General features: G+C 43.5%; 1 protein-coding gene and 1 long non-coding RNA gene across 14 annotated transcripts; one reads left to right on the plus strand and one right to left on the minus strand.

Moving 5' to 3' along the window:
• Positions 1–256: 256 nt before the first annotated feature.
• LOC145506040 (uncharacterized) lies at positions 257–16,359 on the minus strand. The gene is made up of 2 exons (XR_014053468.1): positions 16,223–16,359; positions 257–3,472 (listed from the first exon to the last, which is right to left on the minus strand). It is a non-coding gene; the product is annotated as an uncharacterized LOC145506040 (long non-coding RNA).
• SERTAD4 (SERTA domain containing 4) lies at positions 14,687–26,792 on the plus strand. Of its 13 annotated transcripts, none has more exons than XM_081489669.1 (7): positions 14,722–14,811; positions 17,056–17,264; positions 17,360–17,523; positions 19,971–20,175; positions 20,655–20,846; positions 22,036–22,151; positions 24,278–26,792. In XM_081489669.1, the coding sequence occupies exons 5-7, from the start codon at positions 20,672–20,674 to the stop codon at positions 25,043–25,045; spliced, it is 1,059 nt and encodes a 352-aa protein (XP_081345795.1). In that variant the 5' UTR covers positions 14,722–14,811; positions 17,056–17,264; positions 17,360–17,523; positions 19,971–20,175; positions 20,655–20,671; the 3' UTR covers positions 25,046–26,792. The 13 variants fall into 13 exon arrangements, with proteins under 13 accessions (XP_081345798.1, XP_081345795.1, XP_081345801.1 ...); XM_081489671.1 differs by having other exon boundaries at positions 14,727–14,922; XM_081489676.1 differs by lacking the exons at positions 17,056–17,264; positions 17,360–17,523 and adding an exon at positions 15,331–15,600 and having other exon boundaries at positions 14,724–14,922.
• The last annotated feature ends 1,204 nt before the right edge of the window (positions 26,793–27,996 follow it).

Raw genomic sequence — 27,996 nt, forward strand, 5'->3', positions numbered from 1 at the left:
AGTATGTAATATGCTTTCTCTATTAAGTGAAGGTCTAATTTCCAGATGATCTTCTTTTTGTTGCAAATCTTTTCCAGAGAGTTAATATAGGTATGGTGTATCTTCTCAACATAAATGCATCATCAATTGAGTTAAATTCCTTTTTAGAGTTACATTTGTATAGTTGTGCATGAAAAGTTGGAAGTAGGGGCGGTTGGGAGATAGCAGAGAAAGAAAATGTAATTACTGATTTCTTTAGACTGAATGAATACATGTATTTTTACACCAGGGAAGGAAGAGATCAGATTTATTAAGACTTTCCAATTGCATTTTTTATTTGATTGTCTATCTAATCCAAGTCCTTTCAGTTTACATTTCGTTTGTAAGTTTTCTTCAAAGATGACTGCACATAGTTCTGTGTAGAATGCTTAATATCTATACACTGCAAGGCAAGAGTAAGCCTACCTCTCCATTTAAAATACTCTCTGATACCAACATACTGAGCATCTAACTAGATAACACTGTCCTGAGACATATGTTACACAGAAGTTCAAGTGGCTTAGGGATCTGTGAAAACAGATGAAGCTGTTGCCTAACACAGAAGAATTTTTAATTAATGACGTGTACATGTTTCAGGGCAGAGTCAACCACGGATGTCTTTAGAACACATGGTCTATCTCAGTGCACACATCCGGAGTATCTCTGGAATAAAGATCTGAAAACACTCATTCCTCTTAGTATGGAAAACTTCACTGCTGGCACTTCAGTCTATACATTCAAAGTGGAGTTGAGAATTGTGATACAGCTATGCTGGTAATTCAAGTCAAAATCACATTTTCTTTGATTATCTGGGTGTTACAGGCAAACAGAGGAAACTATTAACATGAATTATTATCCAGAGAATTGATTCTGTTTTTCATTTCACTTTATTCATATAAGCATGGTCTAAATCACTGAGTGAGAAATATTCCTAGCAATGAACTGCATTTAAAACCTTGGTCTAAATCACTGAGTGAGAAATATTCCTAGCAATGAACTGCATTTAAAACCTTGGTAAAAAGTCATTTTTTATCAAATGCTCAAACGTCACAATAATAACAGTGATTCCTTACACATACATGGTTTTGCAATTTACAAGCATCTCCCTATGTGTTACCAAATTTGATCTGCTCAATTTTTCCCCCAAGGTGGGAACTGGTCAGAAAATGAAGAAACTAGAGGACTGGATAGAAGCTGGTGGCTCAGATGGTAAAGAATCCACCTGCAGGAGAGCCAGGCTGGATCCCTGGGTCGGGAAGACCCCCTGGAGGAGGGCATGGCTACCCACTCCGGTATTCTTGCCTGGAGAGCCCCATGGACAGAGCAGCCTGGCAGGCTACATTCTATGGGGTCACAAAGAGTCAGACACAACTGAGCAACTGACACTTTCACTTTTCACACAATTTAGGACTCATGAGTGTTTATTCCACCACATCAAGTGTTCTAAAACTTTTTTGTACCATGAGCCTCTTAAGAAATTTGCAGAAGTCTTTAGACCCCCTTCTCAGAAAAATGTTTTTGATTATATATTAGAAGCACCATATGATTACAAAGGAAATCAATTAGATTAAACTACAATTACCAAAATATTTTTAAATGTTTGATTCAGTGATATATGTGCTTCTTTATTAATGTATTAAATATCAATATACAGTAGCCAACCTCATAATTACCAAAATTTCAAAGATATTGAGACTGATGTATCTCCAACAACTGCCCTGTGATATGCAAGTACCTGTAATTCCTACTGGCGACCACATAACTGGCACTGCTACATGTGAGACCTTGGGAGTCCCCAGTAAAGAGTAAACCAAACAGGATGTGATATTGGAGTTTTGAATGAAAATAATTATTTGATCAGCTTCTGGAGTGGTTCAGGAACCCTAGCTGGGTTGGGAAGAATGAGACAGACACCTCGTAGTAGCTCCATGTTAGACCAAGGTGCAAAGTACCAGCCCTAGAAGTTCTGGAACCCAAGCTGAGTTATATGCATCCTAGAGCCAGAAAGTCTCCTTCAGTGTATGCGGTGGCGGCATTTTTTCTTTCAACCAGGATTATTTACTGGGAACCAGGAACTAAGTGACCGTTCCTCAGCATCTCGATCCTGTCTTCAGTTATTCAAAAGCCAGTTAAACATCCAGAGATTAACAGGAAACATTCATCATGATAATTGGGTTAGACTTTCAAGAGAGGAACATATATTCTACTCAAACTATTGCTTCTTCCAATGATCTTGATCAATTCACCTGAGAAAAGGACATATATTCTACTCATACCATTGTTTCTTCCAATAATTTTGATCAATTCATCAGTGTGTCTGTGTGTGAAAATATTTTTATAGATTTTGTTTCTTAGAAGTCATAGATGTACCAAACGAAATTGAGAAGATAGTACGAAGAGTTCCCATGTACCCCGTTCTTAGTTTCCCCTATCATTGACATCGTACACTTGTTTGGTTGTTCTTGTTCAGTCGCTAAGTTTTTGTATAGTTCTGTGTATTGTTGCCACCTCTTCTTAATCTCTTCTTCTGACAGGTTCTTACCACTTTTGTCCTTTATTGTGCCCATTCTTGCATGAAATGTTCCCTTGATATCTACAGTTTTCTTGAAGAGATTTCTAGTTTTTCCCGTTCTATTATTTTCCTCTATTTCTTTGCATTGTTTATTTAAGAAGACCTTCCAATCTCTCTTTGCTCTTCTCTGGAATTCTGCATTCATTTGGGTATTTCTTCCCCTTTCTCCCTTGCCTTTCATTTTTCTTCTTTCCTCAGCTATTTGTAAGGCCTCCTCAGACAACCACTTTGCCTTTTTGCATTTCTTTTTTGGAGGGATGGGTTTGGTCATTACCTCCTATACAATGTTATAAATCTCTGTTCATAATTCTTCAGGCACTCTGTACCAGATCTAATTCCTTGAATCTATTTGTCACCTCCACTGTATAATCAAAAGGGATTTGATTTAGGTTATACCCGAATGTCCTAGTGGTTTTCCCTACTTTGTTCAATTTAAGCCTGTATTTTGCAATAAGGAGCTCATGAGCTGAGCCACAGTCAGCTCCAGGTCTTATTTTTACTGACTATAAAGAGCTTCTTCATCTTTGGCTGCAAAAAATATAATCTGACTTTGTTATTGACCATCTGGTGATGTTCATAGGTAGAGTCGTCTCTTGGGTTGTTGGGAGAGGCTGCTTGCTGTGACCGATGTGCTCTCTTGACAAAACTCTGTTAGCCTTTGCTCTGCTTCATTTTGTACTCCAAGGCCACACCTGCCTGTTATTTAGGGTATCTCTTGACCCCCTACTTTTACATTCTGATCCCCTATGATGAAAAGGACATCTTTTTTTTTTTTTAGTTCTAGAAGGTGTTGTAGGTCTTCACAGAACTGGTCAACTTCAGCTTTTTCAGCATCAGTGGTTGGGTCATAGACTTGGATTACTGTGATGCTGAATGGCTTTCCTTGGGAAACAAACAGAGATCATTCATTACCATTATTATCATCATTAGTTTGGTACATTTTACAATTAATGAACTTACATTGATACATTAAAATTAATTGAATCAGATTTAATCAGATCTCCTTAGTTTCCACTTAAGGTCGTTTCGTGTTCCAGGATACTATACTACATTTAGTCATTCTATCTCTTTAGGTTCCTCTTGACTGTGATAGTTTCTCAAACCATCCTTGTTTTTGATGACCTTGACCGTTAAAAGGGATACTGGTGAGGCATTTTTAGTCCCTTTGTTGGGGTTTGTCTGATTTTTTTCATGATTAGATTTGTAGTTATGAGTTTGGGCAGGGAGACTGCAGAGATAAGGTACCATCTTCATCACATAATATCAAGAGTATATACTATCACTGTGATTTATCACTGTTGATGTTGAGCTTGATCGCCTGGCTGAAGTAGTTGTTGTCAGGTTACACTATGGTCACGTTACTTTTTTCCTTCCTGACAATTCAATTTTTACATTTCTGTAATTAATTAGTAAAGAAAAAATGACTCCCGTACAGCATGTTAATCTAGTCCTTTATAGAAGCATAGACGTAGACGAGATTTGGGGAGATTAGTTAGTTCAGTCTCTGGGCCCAAGCCATCCTGCACAGATGGGTTTCTGGCTGGCCTACTTTTAAAGATAAAAAAGGAAGGGAACTCCGCAGCGAAAGAATTCTGAACTCTTGACAGTTGATGCTCTACAGCTCAATCAACAAATAAGTAGAATGTCCTTGCTATGTGCAAGCTGCCTAATACATGTGCAGCTCCAAGGCCTTTATACTATCTTAGATCTTTTCTGGAACAAGTTGGTGTATATGTAAATAAATATATGAGTGGAGAGAGAAATGACTGAATAAAATACAATGCAGTATAACACAGTGGGAGTCAGGACGAAAAAATTGTACTGAGCAGTTTTAGACTCATAAAATCTAAGTTTATGTTCTGGGCCCACCAGACTGAGGTATACAACTGTTTACAAGTCATTTAGCCTTTCTAAACCTCAGTTTCCTTAACTGTAAGATGGAGATAATCACACCTGCTGTTAAAAACCTGTACAAGCCAGATAACATATAGAAAGCATCAGGTATGAAGGAGGCACTCCGTGCACCATGGCTATTGTTGCTGTACAAGGAATAAGTAGGTGATCCCACTTTAGAGTCATTCTAAATTAAGTGGAATCTGTTTTAGGGGCATTTTCCTCCACTGAAACTTGAGTTTAGGAGATGCACAGTGCATATTCTTCTTACTTCTCGTCCTGATTTCCACCTTTCTCCGCTCCTTTCTTTCTCCCCTCCGTTTTTCGGTGTACGTTATTATCTCCTTGCTGTTCCCTTCGAGTCGCTGATGCCATCACCAACTCGATGGACATGAGTTTGGGTAAGCTCTGGGAGTTGGTGATGGGCAGGGAAGCCAGGCGTGCTGCAGTCCATGGGGTCGCAAAGAGTCAGACACGACTGAGCGACTGAACTGAACTGCTGCTCCCTTAGACTGCTGGAGTCTTCACATCATTTCCCACTGCCAAGCCCCCATGACAGGGGCATCTCTGAAGCAGCAGAGTTGCTCAGTGCCTGGTAGAGAGAGGCAGAGAGCTGGAGGTGGGGGATGGGGGGAGGGAACCGTTTCTGTGCCTTGGATTCCTGCGTGTGTTTGTTTTGTTTTAAGTGGTTGCTTTGCTGATCCTATTACTGTAAAGGGTAATGATATTTGGGAATAAAAGTCTATGAATAAGTAATGATAATAGAAGTAAGAACCAGAACTGTGGGATACAAAGCGTGTGTTAAAAATAGTCTGTCATTTTCAACTCTGCCTACTAAGCCTTTTCCTAGATGGAAAGACACAGAGCTTCTGGGAGAGGAACAGGCAGCCTGGGAGCCGGACCACAATCAAAGGCAACTGCCACTCCACAGCAAACCAACTTCTCTGTTGTGGTCAAACTCTATCTCCACCAACACCACTGGGGTTCTCTGATGCAGGCAAGGCAAGTTTTGTTTTTTCTTTTTTTCAAAGCTAAGTAACCAGAACAATAAATGTAAAATGTACTGATTTAAGAATAGCATTGAAACATGTATATTACCGTATGTGAAATAGATCGCCAGTCCAGGTTCAATGCATGAGACGGGGTGCTCAGGGCTGGTGCACTGGGATGATCCCTGAGGGATGGGATGGGGAGGGAGGTGGGAGGGGGGCTCAGGATGGGGACACATATACACCCATGGCTGATGCATGTCAATGTATGGCAAAAACACTACAATATTGTAAAGTAATTAGCCTCCAAGTTAAAATAGATAAATATATTTTAAAAAGAAGAATGAAAACTATAACATGAGACCATTTTAAGGTCTGCTTTGAGAACTTGATGTTTCTTGGGCACAGTTATTCTTCTTGCGGAGCATCCGTGGTTGTGTACATTGCTGTAACAGGAAGGCCACCCAGGGATCCAATTAAAGCGCAGACATGAGACAGGCTGAACCATAAGGAAATATGAGGAGAAGAGACTGTGGCTCAGGGTGAGAATTCAAACCCTAGCATCTGAGACATCATGCATTTCATTATCCAGAAGATTGGTCAAACCAGAGTCCTGAAACTCAGCACAAAGGGCAGCCAAGTCCCGCTTCCAGCGAACTAAAAAGAAACAACTGTACAAGAAGCAAGGACTGTGCTCAGAACACCCAGCCTATGGTCCACGAAGGCCAGATCCTCAGGCAGCAAGCCGAGACACTACAACCGCTGCGAGCGACTGCTCTGGTGCCAGTGGTGACCTCAGGTTTATTGCTTTCGAGGCTAAGGTCACAGGCTAAGGCATTCTCCAGATTGAGCACAGACACGCCCCCCCCCCTCCTGCTTTCCCCCCATCAAACACCGGGAGTCTGTTAGGGCAGAACTGCATAAATGGGAAACACCCATCAAATGCAGCAGGAATATTAACTTCACTGGGAAGCCTTTATATGCCATTACTTTAGAAAGGATTCCTTGTTAGTCCTACCATTAAACAATTAAATTGTCAGAGATGAATTCTGTGCGTGTGTGTGCAGAGCAGGCGTGTGTGTGCGGGATGTGTAATTTCCTACTCAGGTGATGTCTGCGGCAGGTCTGTCTCTCTCTCTCTCTCCACCTCAATTGTATGCTTTCCCCTTTACATTGTTGAAAATAAATACATCTTCCTGGTGGCATAAGCAGTTTTTGTTATGAACTTTGATATGCCTACGCATTTTGTACTGCTCAGAAACTAGGAGTACAAAATGAAATGCTCAAAGAGGAATTTGTCTTCAACTAGCCCCCTGCTGAAACATGATTCCTTATTCCCCTTTCCTGACACTAGTTATCAATACAGTCGGTTTACTCCACTGGCATCATGTACACGGATGTTGTATAAAATGATCTAAATCAAGCTGATGTCTACAGATGGGCAGAAGGATGACCACGTGCCATAATTCCCTTACACTTTCATCCTAATTAGAGCTTTATGCCCTCACAATACCGATTTCCTTCTCCTAGTCTGTGTTATAAAATGTTTGATCTGTGGAAATCAAACAGGCTTGTGAAAAGCACATACATTCTGCTTAAATCCAGTGTTGATTTGTTCGGTAAAGAGAAAGCATATCACTTACAACAAATTGGGTAATATTTAATAAGTAGAACTAGGGTCACAGTTAAATCTCTACAGTTTTATATAGCTTAAAATTTTACTTAATTAGATTATATCCTTGCCTTGGTCGGCTTCCAAAATGCTTCTTTGAGGCTTTAATATTTTAAAAACGGCAAAAAAAAAAAAAAAGTTGAATACACCAAGATAAAAAGACCCCTGGAAATTACACATCTATAAGGCAAAAAGGCGGGCCAAGAAAATAATTAATTTTCTATAAATCCTCAAGCTTCTGAAAATAACCATGTTGGATAATTCTCTATATGGCAATGTAATTATTAGCCACTTAATAAATGCTTCTTGGTATGATGGCATAGCCAATATCAAAATATATCCTGCTGTTCTAATATTCAGCATCGTAAAATGTTTAGCTTATCTGTTTTATAACAATGTTAAAGTGAAAGTGTTAGTTGTTCAGTCATGTCGGACTTTTTGCGACCCCATGGAGCCAGCCAGGCTCCTCTGTCCATGGGATTCTCCAGGCAAGAATACTGGAGTGGGTAGCCATTCCCTTCTCCAAGGGATCTTCTCAACCCAGGGACCGAACCCAGGTCTCCTGCATTGGAGGTCGATCCTTTACTGTCTGAGTCACCAGGGAAACCCTTATAACAATGTACTTATCTGGAAATAAGGAAGTAAAGGGATTTTGAAACCAAAATATAAACAGCTACACTTTCTCCACAGACTGCTCCTGTTTGGGGTCTCATTCCCCTTGGCTTATGTGGTTTTTTTTAAAGGATGACAAAATTATGAATTTTGGATCCTATCCTTGTTTACATGGTGAGATTTCTATTTAGGCTTTAGATGAACTGGAGTTCACTCTGCTGGCCAGCTCTGGATCCCTTCACATGACCCTGCCAACCCTGACCTCACCAAAATCTGTCTTCAAGTAATAGATGGAACACTGCACCTCTTCATTCAGAAATTCAGACTTCTAAACTGGAGCTCTGGCACAGGTGGACCTATGTGTTGAAGTTTTTGGTCAAGAAAAAACATTGTGGTCAAGAAAAAAATCAATATGCCATTGATCCCAAAGGAAGGAATGGAAGGAAAGTGAAAGAGATAGTTGCTCAGTTGTGTTTGACTCTTTGAGACCCCATGAACAGTAGCCCACCAGGCTCCTCTGTCCATGGACTTCTCCAGGCAAGAATACTGGAGTGGGTTGCCATTCCCTTCTCCAGGGGATCTTCCCAATCTAGGGATCAAAGCTGAGTCTCTTGCGCCTCCTGCATTACGGGCAGATTCTTTACCATCTGAGCCACCAGGGGAAGGAATATGGGTAGGGAAATCTCCTTGGAAGAAGAAAAAAGAGAAGAGAATAGAAAAAAGTGAATACCCAGAAAGTATTCATGTCACCGTTTTTCATTTATTTACTGTCTCAGTTCAAATGTAAAACATTAAAGCCACCCCACCCCCAACATACACACACTTTGCCCATTTCCTGCTCACATAATTCTGCCTTCTGAAGATAGCACTGCCATCTTTCCACATATGAAGATTTAAACCTTAGTGCTAACTTCAATCAATCCAGTCCCTTATCCCTTGACCACAACATGTAAGCACTTGCTCTTAAACCTCACAGGGCTGGGGGGGGCGGATCCTCCCTCCCTGTCTCTGGTTATCCAGGTTCCACCCAACATCCATGCCCCACATGACCCATCCTTTCCCTGAAGACTTGGGAAGAATAGTGGGGGTGATATACACCCAAATACACACTCTTGTATCTAATACAAGATTAACCGCATTAAATGTTTTAACAGAAACTTTTGAGTGGCAAAAATTATCAAATATGTTGAAAGAACATCTCTACAAATAATTAGTATGTTAACTGTAAATCATTCCTACCTATTCACTAATATAGGTGCCCATAAAAGGACCCTGAACAAGGGATCATATATGTTGTGTGATTTTCATTCAGAAATAATATTTATTGGCTTGTATTATATCTGAAATGATGTCATTAATTATTAATTAGTTTGATTAAAATTTGTGTGGGTATTTAGGAGATTCCTATTACAGGACAAATATCCCTGAGACAGATAACACTCCAAGCTCATTATCAACGATTTACTTCTTTTCAGGGATTTTCTCAGGATTCTTTGATGAAATATCATATCCCTTTCCACCTGTGATGGCAAACTAGTAGATTCAGTCACATGAGAAAACACAGCATGTAACCACTTCCGTATTGGGATATTGGGACAGCAGAAAAGACTGCCTGCTACCCCACATCCACCACCCCCATCCCAAATTTCTTCCTTAAATTTACTCCAAAGCGGACTTAGTACACCATTAAATACAAATATCCCTAAAAGAGGTCACACATTAGGCCAAAACATTATTTTCACCTCTGAATAAATGCATTTATCAGATTCTTCAAGATGTTGACTCAAGCTTTTTAGTCTTAAATTCTCTGTAATATCTTCAATTACTTCATCAAGTCCTAAGACTTCAACCTCCATAGTTATTTAAATCATCCTAAATTTTTGTAATTTCCTCTCAAATTCTATCCTCAGCCACCCCAGAATATTCAGATGTCTGTCTGTCAGATATCTCTGTCTGTTCAACGAACATTTCATACTCAATAGAAGCAAAAGCAACACACTCTATTCCTTTCAAACTTTCCTCTTCTCACTTGTTGTGGGTTCACTGAACCACATGGTAACTCGAGTAGAAACCTCAGTTATCTTTCACTCTTCCCTTCCCTACAACCCATGAATGATAATATCCTAAAGATTCCAACACTGCAACATCTCATATCTGTCTCCCTCTTCCTCTTCAGGGACCACCACTGTAACACAGACCTCCATTTCCCCTCACCTGGGCTTCCGAACACCACTCTGCACTGCATGCTACTCTTTCTAAAGCTGGACTTTGACTATGTCATTCTCCAATTCAAAACCCTTTATTGTTCCCCATTGCTTATTAAATTAAAATCAAACTCATCTTGGTTTTCACTGTTTATTATCCTATGACCTCATCTACCTTCTACTTTCACATGATTTTTTTTTTTTACCCTTTCAATAAAACTGGAATACTCCCTGTTGTCTGAATATGGCTTTTGCTTTCCAACCTCAAATGTGCCTCAAATGGCTTCCTCCACTTGAAATACTTTCATCCATTTTCCATTTCCACTCATTAAAAGCCTATCCTTCAAGATCAACTTCAAATTTTGCTTGCTTCAATAAGTCCATCTGAAGGTTCCCACCACTGATCTTCTATGCCCCGAATTACTAAACAATACCATTATTTTATGTCTGCCTTTTGCTGTTCACTATGTTGACAACTCCCTAAGTCTGGGAAGTGTCTTTTTCGTCTCTCCCTCACCTGCAGTGCCTAGGTCAATGCTCACATATAAAATGCACATAATTATTGAAAGTTTCTGAGCAAGTTTGGATGGAAGATGAGAAAGACAATAGAAGAGTTCCTGGCTTCTGAAAGGGCAGCTGTGCGAAAAAGTGACTCTACAGGGTCCTGGAGAACACCTTTACACACAGTTTGTAACCTGAAGACGAGAGCTTAGGACAAACATCTTGGCAATGGGTGGAAATCTGCACTGGGGGGAAAGGAGGGCCAATCCAGAGAACTGGACCCACTTGGATGAAAACACGGTACTGGGAATTCTCAAGCAAGATGGCAGCATGAAACAGTTTGGGTGCTTGGGGATCTTGGGAGTGTCTTCAAGTTCTCGAATGCTGCAGGGCAGATAAGAGCACTGGATCAGAGAATTCTAGAATAGGCAAATGAGTTGGTGATAAAATGAACTGCCTGTTTCACATTCTACATACTCCACAGCAGCTCTGTTTTAGCCTTGTTTAGGTCTCTGTACACATGTGAAACTCTCAGTTAATTGCTCAATTAATCAGTAAATACTCTTGAGTGCCTTCAGAACGCCAAGCATTGTGCTAGGTGCTGGAGACGGGTGAATAAAACAGACAAAATGCCTGCCCTCAAGGACCTTTTTAGGAGAAGAGATAAGTGACAAATAGAATAAGTACATAAAATACAGAGCTTATTAGAAGGCTATAAATTCTTTGAATAAAAGTAAAATAAGATATGGGATGAAGTGTTAGAATTTTGAGCAGAGTGGTCAGGCTTTATTAAGGTGATATTTGAGCAAAGACCTGGAAAAGGTGGAGCCCTGATCCATCCATCAATCTGGGGAAGGAGTATTCCAGACAGAGGGGATAGCCAGTGCAAATGTCCTGAGGTAAGCAAAGGCCTGACATCCTAGAGCCAAAGTGGCTGCAGAGAGTGGGGTCAGGGAAGTAAAGGGACACTTTCAGCCTGTGTAGGCCACTGTGAGAATGTGGTCTTTACATTGAGTGAAATGGAGAGAGTTTAGGAAGAGTCTGAGCAAAAATTGACATCATTGGCTATTGGGCTGGGATTGAATATAGAAATGACAAAAGACTGAAGCAGGGATTACAGGCAGGAAGCTATTGGAATATCCCAGGCAAGAGTGACGATGGTGGCTTGGCCCAAGATGGTGGCAGCAGAGATAATGAGAAGTCATCAGAGTCTGTATGTGTGTGCTCAGTGGCTCAGTCATGTCTGACTCTTTTACGACCCATAGACTGTGGCCTGCCAGTTTCCTCTGTGCATGAAATTTTCCAGGCAAAAATACTGGAGTGGGTTGCCATTTCCAACTCCAGAGGATCTTCCCAACCCAGGAAGATCCCAACCCAACGTCTCTTGTGTCTCCTGCAATGGCAGGCAGAGTCTTTACCACTGTGCTACCTGGAAACCTCTAGAAAAACATTAAAGCTAGAGCCTTAAGGATTTGGGGGTATATCAGATATAGGGTGTAAAAGAAAACAATGTCAAGGATGACTCCATAGTATGGTTTATTAACTGGAGTGGAGATTATTAAGGAAGGTATTAATTGGGGGACAGAGACAATTAGGGATTTTGTTTTGGATCTGTAAATCTTCTGATGTCTTTAAACATCTAAGTGGAGTCTGGAGATCAAGAGAAAGATCTCAACTAGAGATCTAAATTTGTGAGTCATTAGAATATAGACAGTATTTGAAACCTCGAGACAGAGGGTTTTCCACACAAGAGTGGTTTCAAGAAGAGACAAGGTCAATGACTGGGCTTTCAGAGGTCACAGAGAATCAGTAAAGGAGACTGAGAAGGAAGAACAAGTAAGGTGGGAGGAAAACCAGGTGTGTGTGTTGTCCTGGAAACAGAATAAAAGTCTTCAAGGAAGACAGAGTGATCAACTTGTTCAAATGCTGTTTACAGATCAAGAAAGATGAGAACCAAGAAAAGCCCTTTGGATTTAGCAATGTGGAGGTCACTGGTGTCATTGACAGTGATAGTTTCAGTGGAGCAATGGGATAAGAAAGCCTAATTAGAAAGGGTTTGAGAATAAGAGAAGAGGAATTGGAGGGATTTAATATTCGATATCTCTTTTTGTTGTTAAAAAAAAAGATTGCACTTAAAAAATGCCAGTAATTCATACTTCTTATAACCCAAGTGGGCACTGTGTCCATGGTAATCTGAATATGTCGAATTTTACTTGAGAAATTCCCCTTTCAAATGACAAGTTTTTGAGAAATGAATTTCAGCAGTTATAAGTCTGGCACTCTCTTTGTTCACTGAGAAAAAACAATCACTGTCTTCAGAGAATTTGCAGCTCAAGATATTTTAAGTCTCATAATCAAACTTCTGTCTTGGAACTTCATACACACACACACACACACCCATCCAAGAATGATGACATCATAGCTTCAGGTTGAATATTTCAACTCATAAATTACACTCATTCCAAATATTTCATTATTGATTTATAGCAAGTCCTTTCCTTGTGCCATAGCCACCACTTACTCATTTTAAATTTTTAAATGATGTTTCTCGTTCCACGGATATTTGACTGCCTCCTTTACTTGTAGACATTAGTTCATGTTGTCAACAGTTGAGCACCAAATCTCGACTAACATTAAGCTTGAGATTAAAAGGAGACCAGGGAAAGCTTTCGGTAAAACATGCTAACCTAACGTATCTGAACAAGACAGGGTCAAGTTCATACTCAGGACCACAAGGGTACTGTGAAGTGAAATGATTTCATACTTCTGTTATGATGTCATTTTTCATAACATTAAAGCCAAGAGCCCTCCCCACCCAAGGGCAATGCCAGTTTCCCAGAAGGCTCATTTCTCAGAGCCAAGGCTCCAAAGATGCCAGTGCAACCCATGCTGAGTCTTAGGTCTCGTGTTATTTCTCAATTTTATGCTTAATTTGCTCCTTTTGGATTTATGCATTTTGACGCAGCCAAGGGTATGTGGGGATTTCCCCATAGTCCTTTAAATGCTATAAAACTTTAATATAGCGAGATAAAAACAATAATAAGCCATGCCTCCAAGCCCTCACATTTAGTTCTTTGAGTTAGACACTGATTTAGATTTTCAAGTATTTGCACTGCTTTAAATGCCCTTGTATCTTTCCTTACCCTCTATCCCCACTGAAATGAAAATTACATTCTTACCCAAAGAATATTTACAATTCTTAAATTATCATCCTAATGGCCTATACATGCATCACCCAATGCAATTTAATCTGGTTCAGGATAAAGCCAAGATGGATGCCCAATTCCCAGTTTTAGGCTTGCAACTCTGAAACATCTTTTGGAAAAAAATGAAATAGTGCTCCTGGAAGTCTGTTGAGTTAGTCTGTTTTCAGCATAATTGCCTTCTCTCAGCTTCCTAATACCCTTAAAACCTCTGAGAGTCTTTAATGTACAAAGTTCAACAAAAATACCTTCAAAGCAGATTAGTTCTAATTATGTTTAATATTTGTTTGCTGCTTTATTGAATAAACTACATTTGCTTTAAGAAAAAAAAAATTCACTTAACTGCATGTCAGTCACCCAAATTTTAAGCATAGGAATGAAATGGAAAACATTTATTACACAAATTTAATTACAATTCTAAGAAATAAACATGCAAATTAGATAGGGTTCAATTTGCAGATGCTAATCCTCATCCTTGATCTTGTTCCTTTCCTCCCTAATTTTCAGTCTGTGCCTCTTCTTGATTCCTAGGGAGCCAGCAGCAAGAGGTTTGGCTTTTCACAGTCGGAGGATCACTGTTTTAAAGAAGCGTTATATTTAACACATCTGGCATAGTAGCAGTAAACAAACATTATAGTCTTTGTAACACTTTTGCGCAGGTGCCTTCCCCCCCATTTTATTAGGTCTCTGCCTTCCAAGCCTCTGCGTTCATTGCACCTGAAATGACCCATCTCGACTATGGAGGGGTCCCTAGACAGAAGTTATGAATTATTGTTTCAAAAAAACAAACTCCAGTGGAGCCCGATATAGAGAAAAATTACTATTTGCAAAATAATGTGATTCCGGGGCTTAAATTACATTCTCTTGACCAAAGACAACCTCTTTTATTACTTTTTTTTTTTTCCTGGAGGTTTTCCCTGGAGGCTCCCCACCCAGAAAGAGTTGCCAATTCCAGTTGCAATAGGACCAAGGTTGCTTTTTTGATACACCACACACACACACACACACACACACACACACACAGCTCCGGCGGGGAACGGGCGGGGGCGGGCGGCGAGGGGAGAAGAAAACTGCTCGGGTCCTGCAAACACAGCTGTTTCTCATCTCCGTTTGCTGTGGCAAAGGAGAAGAAAGTCTTTTGCAAAGGGTGGGAAAGGCGCAGAATCTTTTTTTGTTTTTTTTTTTTAAATCACACGCATACACAACAACAACAAAAGTAAACCAAATTTTTTGAGAAGACATCTCAGAAGGTTGCAGGGTGAATATATTCTTCGGCTGCAGCCGAGCCCCCCAGGGCGAAGGGGCCGGAGCCCGGGAGCGCGTGGGGTCGGGGCTGCGGGCTGGAGCTGGGCCCGAGTGTCCCCGGGCACCGGGAGGGAAGGGAAGGGGAGGGGAGGGGAGGGGAGGGCGGGAAGGAGGGAAGGAGGCAGGGGGCGGGCTGGGGTGGGGGCGAGGGGAGGGCGCCCCGTGTGCAGCCGGAGGAGCGGCGGCGGCGGCGGCGGCGGCGGCGGGGGCGGCGGCGGCGGGAGGGAGGGAAGGAGGGAGGCGAGCGGGCGCGCTTGTCATGTTGCCTCGCTCACCCTGGGGGCATCGTGCAGAACCTCTCCTCGGAAATCCACGGGGAAATGGCAAACAGGATTGACGGGTTTCACACGCTCCTCGCTAGACAGAGCCGCTCATTACCATAAACGTCTGCAGCGACGGCGGCGCGGCGCCCCAGTCGCGGCGGCGGGACCTGCCGGGACCCTCGCCCGCCGCGCACCCGCGGCCGCCGCCACCAGCAGCAGCAGCACCCGCGCCTCCCCGGACCGGACCGGGCCGGGCCGGACCCCGCGCGCGCGGAGTGCGCACCGGCGGCCGGGCTGGCGCCGAGCCCGGAGCGGGCCAGCAGCAGCTCGAGCGCCGCGGCCGCCGCCGCCTCCCGGCTGACCCCGCGGTAAGAGCCGGGCTGGGCGCGGGCGGCGGGCGGCGGCCGGGGGCGGAGAGGCCGGGCCGGGTTGGAGGGCGACGGCCGGTCCCCTTGGGCGTCTGCGGTCGCGGACCGGCTCCCCCGCGCCCCCCGCCGGCCCGGCGATCGCCCAGTGGGCGCGCACCGGCCGGAGCGGGACTCGGGCGGCCGGTGGAGGGGTGGGGGAGCCGGGGCGCCGCTGCGCGCGGAGGCGGCGCGGGCTTTTCTCCGCGGGGCTGACGTGCGCCGCGGAGCCTGTACCCGGGCGGGAGCGGCCGCCGCCCGCGCGCGCACCGAGCCGACTCTAGGGGCCGGTGGGGACCGCGGCTCCGGTGACACCCCGGGGTCCTCAGTGGCCTGTTAGTCGCGTATCCCCGGGTGCGGAGTCAGTAGGAGGCAAGCCCCCCCCGCAAGGTCTGGATAACGCCGCGGCGGTTGGCAGGTGGGGAGGGAAGGATGGTGGATGTCAAGAGCGCGCGTTTGCAAGAAAAAGGAAGAGCTGCAAGAGCTGACACCTTCTGTCCCCCGCCACCTCCGCCCCCGCACCCTCCTCGGCAGCCCGGCCGCGCTGCGGGCGGCGGCGGCGGCGGCTCCTCTGTCCTCAGCTCACCTCCCTGGCGGGCCCGGTTGCTGCCCGCCTGGTCCACGCCTCCGCCTCTCTCCTCCCTTCCTCCCCTCCCGCCTCCGCGGCCCTAGCAACTTTCCGGAGTGTGCCCGGCCGGGACCGCAGAGGCGGCGGGGGCGGGGAGAGGCGGCCGCGCGGGCCGAGGGTGGCGCGGGCCGGGCGGGAGGCGCGGGCCGAGTCCTGGCCGCTCGGGTCCCGCGGAGGCGGAGGGCGCTCCCGCAGCCCCGGGGCTCCGGGCGGGTTTGGCCGGCGAGGGAAGGGAAGGGAGGGCCGGGCAGGCATCTGCTGCGGGCTGGAGCGCGGGCCGGGGCCAGCCTCGCCAGAGCCCTGCCAACCGCCGTGAGTCATTTCCTTGGAATCCTACCTTTGGTGTTTATTTCCCTTAGAAGGAAACTTGGTTTAAAAAAAAAAAAAAAGAAGAAAAGAAAGAGTAATCATAGCTCTTATTCTTCAGGAGAGGCGCACGGCTCCGGCACCGTGGAAAGACAACTTGCCTTTGTTCCCAGACACTTGGGGTGGTGTTTACTTTCTCCCGCGGCCGACGGCTGGTGGGGCTCTGCCAGCTTTCCCCCGAGAGGGGCTTGGGCTGCGGCCCCCGACCCCTGGGGGGTGTGTCACTGTGGGAACTCGGACATCGGGCTGCGTCCCGCCTGCAGGGGGTGGGTCTCCAAACCTCAGACCCCAGTCTTGGGCGTGGGATGAGGAGACCTGGCGCCCCGGGCTGGGCTTGGACCCCCGGGTCACCTCCCTCATTCCCTTCTGGTTTGGTACCCCCATTCCCAGCCCCAGGATCCGACCTAAATCTCTTGGCCTTTCAGAGCTGCAGCTGAGAAGTATATCTCCCAGTGCAGACAGGTGTACTGCAGGGACTGGTAGAAAAGCGACATCTGCCTATTTGGAAGGGTTGAAAGATTTTTATTCCACTCACCCAGACCCTGCCACCACCAACCCAAGCTGTTGATAGCTTGTTAGGGACAATGTCAGATCAAGGGCTTGATTCCACCTGGGCAGGCTGACAACCTCAAAGGTATATTGAAAATATCAGCTCTTTATTTCCGTGCTTTTCAATATTGGAGTTAGACCTCTGAACTGCTCTAATGCTCTTAATAAAATGTTTTCCAGTGATGGATGAGAGGGATGAGGTGGGCAAAGAGTGACTGAGATCCCCTGTTGGATGGCAGGCATCACTGAATCTGCAGCTAGCCTGTTCTCTGTGCCAGCCACTCCTATTAGCATCATAATGGCTCCAAGGAGAGAAGAAGCCCAGCTCATCTGGAAGAACCATAGTGTGTAAAACCGCCTGGTAACTTTACTGTGAACATTTGCTGGCAAAACTTGACACTTGAGCCCTCGGCCTTTGGGGAATGCTTGAGGTGTCATTCTGCTACCTTCCCTTGGCTGACAAACAGACATGCAGGAGCCTGAGGAGAAAAGATTAAGGGCTTTCTAGTTTTTATTTTTTAAACCCTCTTATAGACAAAACACACTTCAACAGCTTTCTTTTGCATCCACTCACCTCTGATGTTAAAAAAACAAAACCTACCATAAATGGGCATTTCTGTGACTGTATCTGGTATTCATAGCTCATAAGTTTGTGAATTTCAACTTCTGAACTCAGTAGCAGAATTACAATGTAAATCTCATTGTACTGAGAAAAAAATGACAGTTCGGATGTGTACACAAAATACAAATAAAACAATCATGCCATATCATGGCTTAGTGGCCCATTCTCCAATTCTTCATGAACATTGAACTTGCCTCCTTAATTTGCTAACATCCCAGTGTAAGTTCTAAATAGACTAGGAAGACTCAATTGCAAAATCTCCTCCCCGCTCCCAAATAATTCCAACTCATTTATATTTTATTCAGACTTATATAAAGTACTTGTGGAACTCAGCCTCTCCAGTTGAGGGTTTTGTGTGTAAAAGTCTCCCATTCAAAAAAAAAAAAAAAACTTACTGAAACTAGATAGTATAAAAGAAAGAAACAGCCAAGATAAAAACTATTATGCCATGATTCAAGCTCAAATGCATAAGAGTAGAATTTCATGTGCCGGAAACAATACTAACAAATAGAAACACTGAAATCCTTAACCAAGAAACTATACAAGGATAAGTCATTAAAATATAAACAAACTCTTACTAACATAAAACAGCACAGGGCCCATATAATGTCCTATTAAACAAAGGTAATTGCTGCTAGGGGCCTGCAAATGTTTCTTTTGTCTTACAGGGTATGGATTTGTCAACCTCCTTTAGTTTATATGTAATAAAATTTCCTCATAGGCAAAAAACGTGGATCTTATTCCCAGAATCCAACACAAAAGTGAGTGTAAATTTCAAGTGAGAACATAACTGTTGCAGTCAGTGAGACAGGGCTATGAACTCGGAGAAAAAGCTCTATAATTCTTGTGCTCCTGGCAGTAGCACTTCCTGATAACAGTTGTCTCTTAGAATAGGGTAAGAATTGGACCATTTCATGAGAGTCTTCCAGGGAACAGATTATCATGAGGCTTGATACCTTGTTTGGATGCTGAGTTTGAGCATCCATTCTATTGGGTGATAGAATGGCTTAGTTTGTGAAATCAGTGTGGTCTACATTTCTTGATTGCTGACTCCAAGAACAGAATAAACGGCGTGTCCGACCATTTCTTCTTACAGAACTTTTTTTTTCTTGAAATAAGGTTTTCCAACAAGTCCTTGCTGCCACTTTTAAAAGAAAAGGGGTAGGTGATTCAGACAGGGAGGCCTGGCTTGCTGCAGTCCATGGGTCGCAAAAAGTCGGACATGACTGGGCAACTGAACAACCGCAAAGGTGGTTTAGCAGCCCAAATCAGCTGGGTCCTGATCGTAGCCACTGACCTGGACATCTCCCCTGTATGTCAGAAGGCCGGGCTTCCTTCTTCAGTGAGGTTGGGAAAGAATTTCTGGTCTCAGAAACCTGGGTGATGGATGGAGTCACTGCTGCCCAGAGCTTCTCGGATAGCCAGAAGGACATTTCCACTTAAGCTATTTCCCCTTTACCTTGTTCCTGTCCTCCTTTACCTGGAAGTGGACCCTTGTTTTAACATGTAGGTAATAATAGTCTCCTACAAGACAATAGTAGATTACCCTTACCCCCCAAACATTACAAGCTGTATAATTTGGAGAAGAAAGCAAGAATTAGATCCTTAGTGTCTTTCAAAGACAAATCAGTCTTCAAGAAAGCAGACCTGACATCACTCTTTGTGACAGTTCTTTAAACGGCAAAGTGAGATAGTGGAGGTTTGGGTCTCAAAGGAATCTGGCGGTTAATAAGGCACTGAGGCTGCACGGCTGTCACCACTGATCTACGGCCCCGGGGTCTTTTGGCGTCTTCCCCTTTGCACTCACTCTGGACCTCACCTCAAGCCCTACTTAGGACCAGGTAAAGACACTGAGCCCCCAGGGGAACGGCCCTACCGCCCCAGGTGCAAAGCAGCCCAGGGCGCATCTAAGAGCAGAGAGGTCTCCCAGTCTCCTCGCAGACCCTGGGGAAGGGCGTGAACCGCACAGGAGGGCAGTGGTGTGCTGCCTATTGGAAAGTTTCTGCCTTGCATCTGAGCTTTGCGGTGTAGAGTTGTCGGCTGCCTCTGGCCCTGAAGCCCTGGCTCCTGTTTAATATTCCGCCTGCTCCGTTGATGTTGTGCTTGGCTCCTGTGGGACTGCAACTCACGGCTGGAAACTGGAGCCAATTTTCTGTCTTCATCTCTCAGTGTTTTGACTGGAGGCAGATCCAGTTCAGGCCGATCAGGGCTGGTGGAAACAACTATCAAGTGTGTCTCTGTCTGCTTCGCTTTGGGAGAAGAAAGTGGAGGGAGCCCCAACATGTTGTAGAGGAACTGGCCCTGCGGAAACCGAGGGAGAGGGGCCACGGGCAAGTGGAACAGAGCAAACCCGAGAGCATCAGATGGAATTCCGGTGAAGATCCCTGCCTCCCCCAGCCTTTTCTTTTGATTGATTAGTGGATTTCATCAAAAGAGACTCTCGGGGGACTTGACTAGAAAATTGATTTCGCCTTATTAATAGAAAGGAAGCAGCAAGGGTTTTGGCCTTGCCTCTTAGCGGTACATTTTCTGCGGGAAGGTCAGGAGGAAAATGTGTTTAGAAGGCAAAGCAGCTGTCTGGAAGAGGGCTGAGGGGAATCTGAGAACAATAAGAAATGGGGTTTTAAAGATCCGCCCATGAAATGCAGATTGCTGAACACAGAGGCTGAGCTAATAGCTGCAAGAGAGTTTACTGAGATTTTTCTTTGAAAAAAGTAAAAAAATGTTTCAGGGCAAAGAGGAGGAGCAAGAAGTAAAAGTTTCCCAAAGCAAAGGAAGGAAGATGCCAAGGCCATGCCCTGGCTTGCTCTTGATTAGGGCTATTTTCTTTTTTTTTTTTTTTTCTTTTTTCAGATCTGAGGCTGTCAGAGATGACTCTGGTTCTGTCCATGAATAGATTCTGCGAGCCCATTGTCTCGGAAGGAGCTGCTGAAATTGCTGGGTACCAGACACTATGGGAGGCTGACAGCTACGGAGGCCTGAGCCCCCCGGGGCCAGCCCAGGCTCCCCTGCAGGGAGACCGGGGAGCCGGTCCCCCGCTGGCAGGTACGGCCTTTGACCTTTCCCTGCTGCCCTCTGTGGCCAGACTGGTAGATGAGGGTGGTGTCTGGGGTGCCCTCCTGAGCTGAGAGTGCTCCAGGGATCCCAAGGCCCCAAGGAAAGGACCAGGAGTGATGTTAATTGCATACAGACCTGAGTTTCCATATGCTGCTCCTTCAGGTAAAAGTCAGGCATTTGTATTTTTAAGGGAACCAAAGCAGATCTTGAAACTCTTCAGTCTGAGTTTTGATTTTCTACCTTCTAGAACTGTATGGATCTCTCAGTGCTACACAAGCTCTGGGTGGGCTTGACAATGAAATCTTTATCCCATGAGACATAAAGGAATGTGCCCTTTGGGCCAGCAGCTATGTGGCTCTTCTTTTTATTAGGCACACAATTGGCTTTGGTATTATAGGTAAAAAAAATTGTAAGCCCAGAAAAAAATATGTTCTCCCTGATTCATTATTCCTATACTCTAAGGTGAGTTCCTTTGGATTGTTGCATGCTGCTAGATTGAAAAAAAAGCCAAAAACCTAAAATGAAAACAAGTGCTTGGTGATGTCTGATTTGCTAGAAAGGAGTAAAAGCTTGGTCTTTGAAAATTAGACCCTGTTTTTATTCATGGTTGATATGTTGGATTTTTGAGAGCAAAGAGGACTTTTATTACCCTGAAGTTTAATTTTAAATGAAAAAAATTTGAATTTCATATTTTGAAAGAAGAAATATTGTAACTCCAGTGTGTAGATAATCATTTGTTTACTTACTGAGAGCCAGTAATATTTAAAAGTTGTTCAGTTATTAGCACTTGCAGTTAAAGATACGTGTGTTTGAAAATTGGTGTTATCATGAATTTAAGTAAATAATTTGAATAAATACTAATATTATTTCAGTTATTACATTACTTCCCTTTTTGAATTTTGCTGTTTGCCTGTGCATAGAATTACGATTCTGAATATTTTATAAATGCTAAAATATGTCATTTTCCTCTATAATTGTCTAGAAATCCTTGCCTGGCCTGGGTCACAGGATTCCTCATGATAGCAACTATTAAGACTAATGTTTATTTTTAATCACCACATGTACAGACAAATACGTAGCCAAGTTATCTTCTAGAAGGCAAGGAAAGAAAAGCATTTTGTTTGGAGAACCTCTGGCAAACCGCATGTCATTTGTCATATCTGATTTATTACCACAGGATCACATTACAGGGGAATTTCAAATCCTATAACAACATCCAAGATCACATACTTCAAGAGGAAGTATGTGGAAGAAGAGGATTTTCACCCACCACTCAGCAGCTGTAGCCATAAAGTATGTTTTTTTAATAGTCATTATTTTTATTAAGAGTTTAAGATACTTAGTAACAGTTGCTTGATCCATTTCCAGAAATTAAATTGTTCCACCCAAGCAATGAAAACGAGCCACTTCTCAGCAGTGCCATATTAATCGTTGTCACTTTTTGGGGTCCTGTGTTATTTTTCACAAGTATTTGACGAAAGAGCCAGCAACAACTCCTCTGTCCAGAAATAACAGAATTATATAATCCAAGGAATGCCTTTTTTTTACTCATGATTTCATTTTTCTCAAGTTGCGTTAAGGGTTCATGGCGATTGGTGCTTTCACATGTGCAGAAATGCACTTGTTCTTTCCAGACCTGCTCCCCGTCTCTGAACTCAGGCTCCCGTGGCCAGTGCCACCTGTGTGCCCACACAGGGGTAGTCACCCAGGGCTTTTCCTGACCTCTCAGAGGTGGACTCCCTATCCTTTGAACATGTGCATGAAAGTAGAAGTGTCCTTCGTGGTGCATTCATGACATATGTTTTGTTTGTGAAAATATATAATTCATTCCCAAGAAAAAAACCAAAACTAACTTTTTTGCATGAATAAGAGGAAAATTACGGGATCAGGAAAGCACACAGGAGTCTAAAACTGGCTGTCTAAGCTTTTGAAATACCAGTTCGTTTTCCTATGGTTACCTTCTTTCAAAAACTATCTGCTAACTTAATGGAGGAGAGGATAACCCAGGCTGTAGCTGTTTTAAATGCAGAGAGGATGTTTAATTTTGTTCTAATTCATCTTCCTCTCTTCTCACTCCATCTCCTCCACCCCCAGCCTTTAGATGTTGCTCTGACCCTGCTCATAAAAGGACATCAGCAGGCATTGGCAGGTGCTGGGCTTTTCCGTGTATGTGTAGTTCCTGCCTTTGGCCAGCTTGGGCTGGTTTAATTCACAGCTCCTGAGGTTAGCTTTTTTTTTTTAATGACCTGAAAGAGCTGGATCCCAGGACAGAAGCATTTTATGTCCATTTTGGTCTGTGTTGTGGCTGTAGCAGTTTTCCAAACTGTTGCCCATTTGTGCCAACCATCACACAGTAATGGCATCGCACAACCTGGGAGTGAGTCCTCTGATTTCCTCTCTGCATCTCTTCTCCTGCCCAATTCCAGAAAAAAACCTACTTTGGCCCTGCCACCAGCAGTTCCTTTTAGGGTTTGAGCCTCTTTCATTATTTTTGTCCCTCTATCAGGCAGAGATAACTGCAAGAATGAAACCCAGAAAAACAGCACAGGCAGCATGAGCTCATGCTCCTTGATGTCTCGCCCAGGGTTTGAAATATACTTTTGATGACCTGCAACTTGGCACCTTCTAAAAAGCATTTATTGACATAGAATAGATGAGTATGTATGGGCGTGTATATTTGTATACACACACATAAAGGCCCAGAGTTTCCCAGGTGGCGCTAGTGGTAAAGAATCCGCTTGCCCATGCAGGAGACATAAGAGACGCAGGTTCGATCCCTGGATCAGGAAGATCCCCTGGAGGAGGGCATGGCAACCCACTCCAGTATTCTTGCCTGGAGAATCCCATGGACAGAGGAGCCTGGCGGGCTATGGTTCAGAGGGTTGCAAAGAGTCCATAGGGATGCACAGGGTCAGACACGACTGAAGCAACTTAGCACGCACATTAAGGCCCAAGTGTCAAAAGAGTCCAGCTTGATGAATTTCACAAAGTGTGAAATGGCCATGGAACCAGCATCCAGATAAAGAAACAATGTAACCAGCAACTTAGAGCCTCGCCAGTGTCCCTGTCTAGTCACCATTTCTCAGCTCTCCAAAGAACCCCCATCCTCACTTCTAACAGCATAGGTTAGTTTTGTGCATTTCGCCATCCCCCTCACTGCACCATAAAAGAGCAGATATCCTGACCTGTCCCTGCCAAGGTCTGCGTTGTGGCTGGATTCCCCAATGCTTGACATCGCCAGCCAGTCTGCTGGGAAGGGGAGACGTTAGCAGCCCCCCAGGAGAACATCTGTAAATGAACCCGAGGTAAACCAGACCACAGCGTCCCCAGGCCCAGAAACTGCAAAGAGAGAAATGTGCTGTGATGATATTTTAATAAAGGCCACTTCCTAAGCTTTCTCTTCCCTTTTTGATTTTTAGACTATCTCAATCTTTGAGGAGCGAGCCCACATCCTTTATATGTCGTTAGAAAAGCTAAAGTTTATCGATGATCCTGAAGTGTACCTCCGAAGATCTGTCCTTATAAACAATCTGATGAAAAGGATCCATGGAGAAATTATCATGCAGAATAACTGGTGCTTTCCTGCCTGCTCTTTCAATGGCGCCTCTGCCCAGGAGTGGTTTATGGCTCAAGACTGTCCTTACCGGAAACGACCTCGGATGGCCAAAGAGGAGTGTGAAAAGTTTCATGCCTGCTGCTTGTACCAGGAATGTGGTGGTCACTACCTAAATTTACCCGTTTCGGTCAATGCTAATGTCGGAAGTGCCTCCACCACTGCCTCCTCTTCCTCCCCACCCTCGTCTTCCTCTTCCTCTCCCCCTCTGCCTTTACCAAGCTGTTCCCACCAGGTGGATTTTGATATAGGCAGCGCACCTGTTTACAAGGGTGATGGCCAGATACCTGCCAGTGAAATCTTTGTTACTAATATCCGGTCACTTGGTGTTCAGGAAAAGGCCAAATTAAATGATGAGAAAGCAAATGATGACACCAACAGGGATGGTGGCCCCCTGAGCCATGGACCTGTGGGCAACGACCTTGCTTTTGAGGGCAAAGGCCAATTTTATGATTATTTTGAGACTGGATATAACGAAAAAAGCAATGAGAGTGAGTCTTGGAAGAAGTCCTTAAGGAAAAAGGAGCCTTCACCGAGTAACAAACTGTGCTGCAGCAAAGGAAGTAAAATATGAGCCATCTTCTTACGCAAACTTTGAAGCATGCACAGCATGATCAATTAGCGCTCATAAATTTTATTTTGAATGGATTTTATAGTTTTGTACAACTGATACAATTATGCCATGAACATGCCATGTCGTTTAAATGCCTGGAGAGCAGATTGCATAAAACATCTGTATTGTAGGCATCGGTGAGCTACTCATAAATGTGGTGATGTTACCGAGAAGACAGTTGACTTAACACTTAAACGTATATCTTAGTTTTCTTACCGAGAAGATCAGCAGATTAGACTGGGGGACCGTGTGCCCTTGTGCTATTTCCATGACCTGCAAGGAGCCTGTCACTAGCGATGAACTTTCCACCTGTTTGCCAGTTAATTAGGTAGTTATTTGGTAAGCAAGTCGATGTAACCAGCAAAGGATGTCTGCTTCTTCTCTATGATACAGTATTTTTTTCTGAATAAAAGACTAAGGACAGGGAGCTAGAAGAAATGGCTTCCTGGTGCTGTTAAATATTTGGCTTCAACCGTCTTGTGTGACAGATGAAAATAGGATAGGAGGTAGTGAAACACCTGACCAGGGGCAACAATCAACGATGTGAGAAGAGGGTGATCCCTGCAAGTTCCTGGCTTGCCTGTGATGGGTGATGAGGCTTTTAGAAAGGTGTTATACAGGGCGATTTTTGGTGCCTTACTTTATCTTAATTTTTGCCAGCGTGAAAATTAAGGATAAATCAGAGTACAGCAGGGATTTAACAAACAGGAAAAAAAAAAAATAGAAACACAGGGTGGATCAATATTGTTTGGAAATCTTTAACGTCGAACTATTGCGTTCAACTTTCAATTCAGCATCTCTATTCTTCCTTTATTTTTGATGCCTAATTGCTTTTGGATTTGGCATTTTTAGAAAGGGATGGAGGAAACAATAGAGCTGTTAGAAACCAGCACTCGCTGCTCAAGCTTTTCTATGGCAACGGTCTGTTGCTGGGGTTTGGGTTTTCTGGGTTTTGGGTTGTTTTGTTTTGTTTTCTTGTCCAATGAAGTTCATGAACCAGTAGCATGCATCATACTTTAATCTGTTTTGCATCATTTCACTCGTTTAGATTATAAAAGCATGTGGTTTTTTATATATGACTTTTGCTGTTGATTACGAAGCACAATGTTAATACATGATGTGGTGATCAATAAGGTTTTATCTTAAAGAATGTAAAGATTTTCGTTTGGGGAAAGTTATTTTGGAGAAATGGGACTCAGTCGGCAAAAGCTCCTATGTATTTGGCCAACATTTTTCTCAGTCGTTTTTTTCATGTGTACATTGGCAAGAGTGTTCAGAGGGGCCCCTCTGAACATCCTTCCACGCCAGCCAACTCCTCCTGCTAAACTGTATTCCCATTTCCAAGGTTACTGACTGACTTGGGCCTCCTTACACAATACTTCACAGGAACCAAATTCCAAATGGAGGAAATAAGTCCTCCTAGTTTCTCCAAGATAAAGCTTTTTTTATTATTGCTATTAATATTAAATATAGGTCTCATTCATACAGTGTATGAGTAGGATCGTCATTTGGACAATGTCCACAAGGACCAATTTTTAAAACCTGTTCTTGTGTTATGGCTGAATAGTCTAGTGATGTTTTGTCCTTTATTTTCAATATTTGATAAACATTTGACGTTGAAAACTTAGATGATAGATGCTTGTATATGAATGTGTTGTAATAAAGTGAGGTTTTCTTGATATATATTTATTAAAATGATCAAAATTCATTCAGATTTTCGTATTTTAATGACTATTGGCTGTTTCTCTTTTCTGTTGCTCATTCTCCTTTAAAAAAAACTCAAAGGGGCTAGAAACTGTCATGGACAGTGGCCACACAGGCGTTTCCAGAGTTAGAGAGTGCTTTTTGAGAAGCCCATCCAACAGGTGTTTTAGAATGGTCCTAGTTTGTAGGTTTAGATTTCTGTTGATTTAAGAGCATAGTGTTAATAAATGATGTGGTTGGTGTTGGATAAGGTTTTATCTTAAAGGATCTGAAGATTTTTTGGCTTTTGTGACGTTTCTGAAAAAAATAGCATAATGGGAAGCCATAAATACTGAATCCTAACTGATTCCTTTTGAACTGTGCGATTGTCAATTGACAGTTGTCATATATAAATGGTTAAAACAGCTGTGGAGGTATTCCATTTAATTGTGTATTATTGTTTTTCTTAGAGGCTAACATTTCATTTGATAAAAGAGGTGAGCTTGGAACTTCCCTGGGGGTCCAGTGGTTAAGACTCTGTGCTTCCATTGCAGGGGTGAGGCTTCAGTCCCTGGTGGGGGAAATAAGACCCTGCATGCCACGAGGTGCGGCCAAAAATATCTTTTTAAAGGGAGTGGGCAAGCTGGTTGGAAACTAATTTGCCAAAAGTAGCATTCTTATTATGAGCATACTACATCGTGGAAATTTGAATATGAAAGAAAGTTTTGTTTTTAAACCACCTCGCCTCCCCCAGCATTACCAGATAATTAATGGTGGCCAAAGCTGTGAAATGATGGAGTTGGTGATTTTCCAGAGAACCCACTAGTACTTCTCTGAAGGATGAGGCCTGCCTTTGAATCCAGCAGCATTAAAATGCATCATAGTTCGTAATCAAGTTTCTGAGTGTAGGACAGTTCCAGCATACTTGAATACTTTTTCTTTAAAGAAAAAATAATCCCTAAACATCCATCCAAATATCAAAAATGTTCCTAGTGTTGTTACGAAAGCATTATGGCCTCCTGTGTGATATCTACTTAAGAGATATTAAGTTAGATTTTCCTGAGTGGACAAGGCTCCCCTTCATTGTAAGTTAAGCCTGTGAATTGGGTTCTCTAGTTATATCCTCGGAAATGGGAAAAGCCAAGACCGCCCTGCACATTGCACTGCTGTCTCTCTACCTGGAAATAACACCTTTTCTTATTGCTCTGCTTTCTTTGCTTTAAGGAAAA

The sequence above is a fragment of the Giraffa tippelskirchi genome, chromosome 5 (assembly GCF_054371585.1).
Source record: "Giraffa tippelskirchi isolate mGirTip1 chromosome 5, T2T-mGirTip1v1.2.pri, whole genome shotgun sequence".
NCBI lineage: Eukaryota > Metazoa > Chordata > Mammalia > Artiodactyla > Giraffidae > Giraffa > Giraffa tippelskirchi.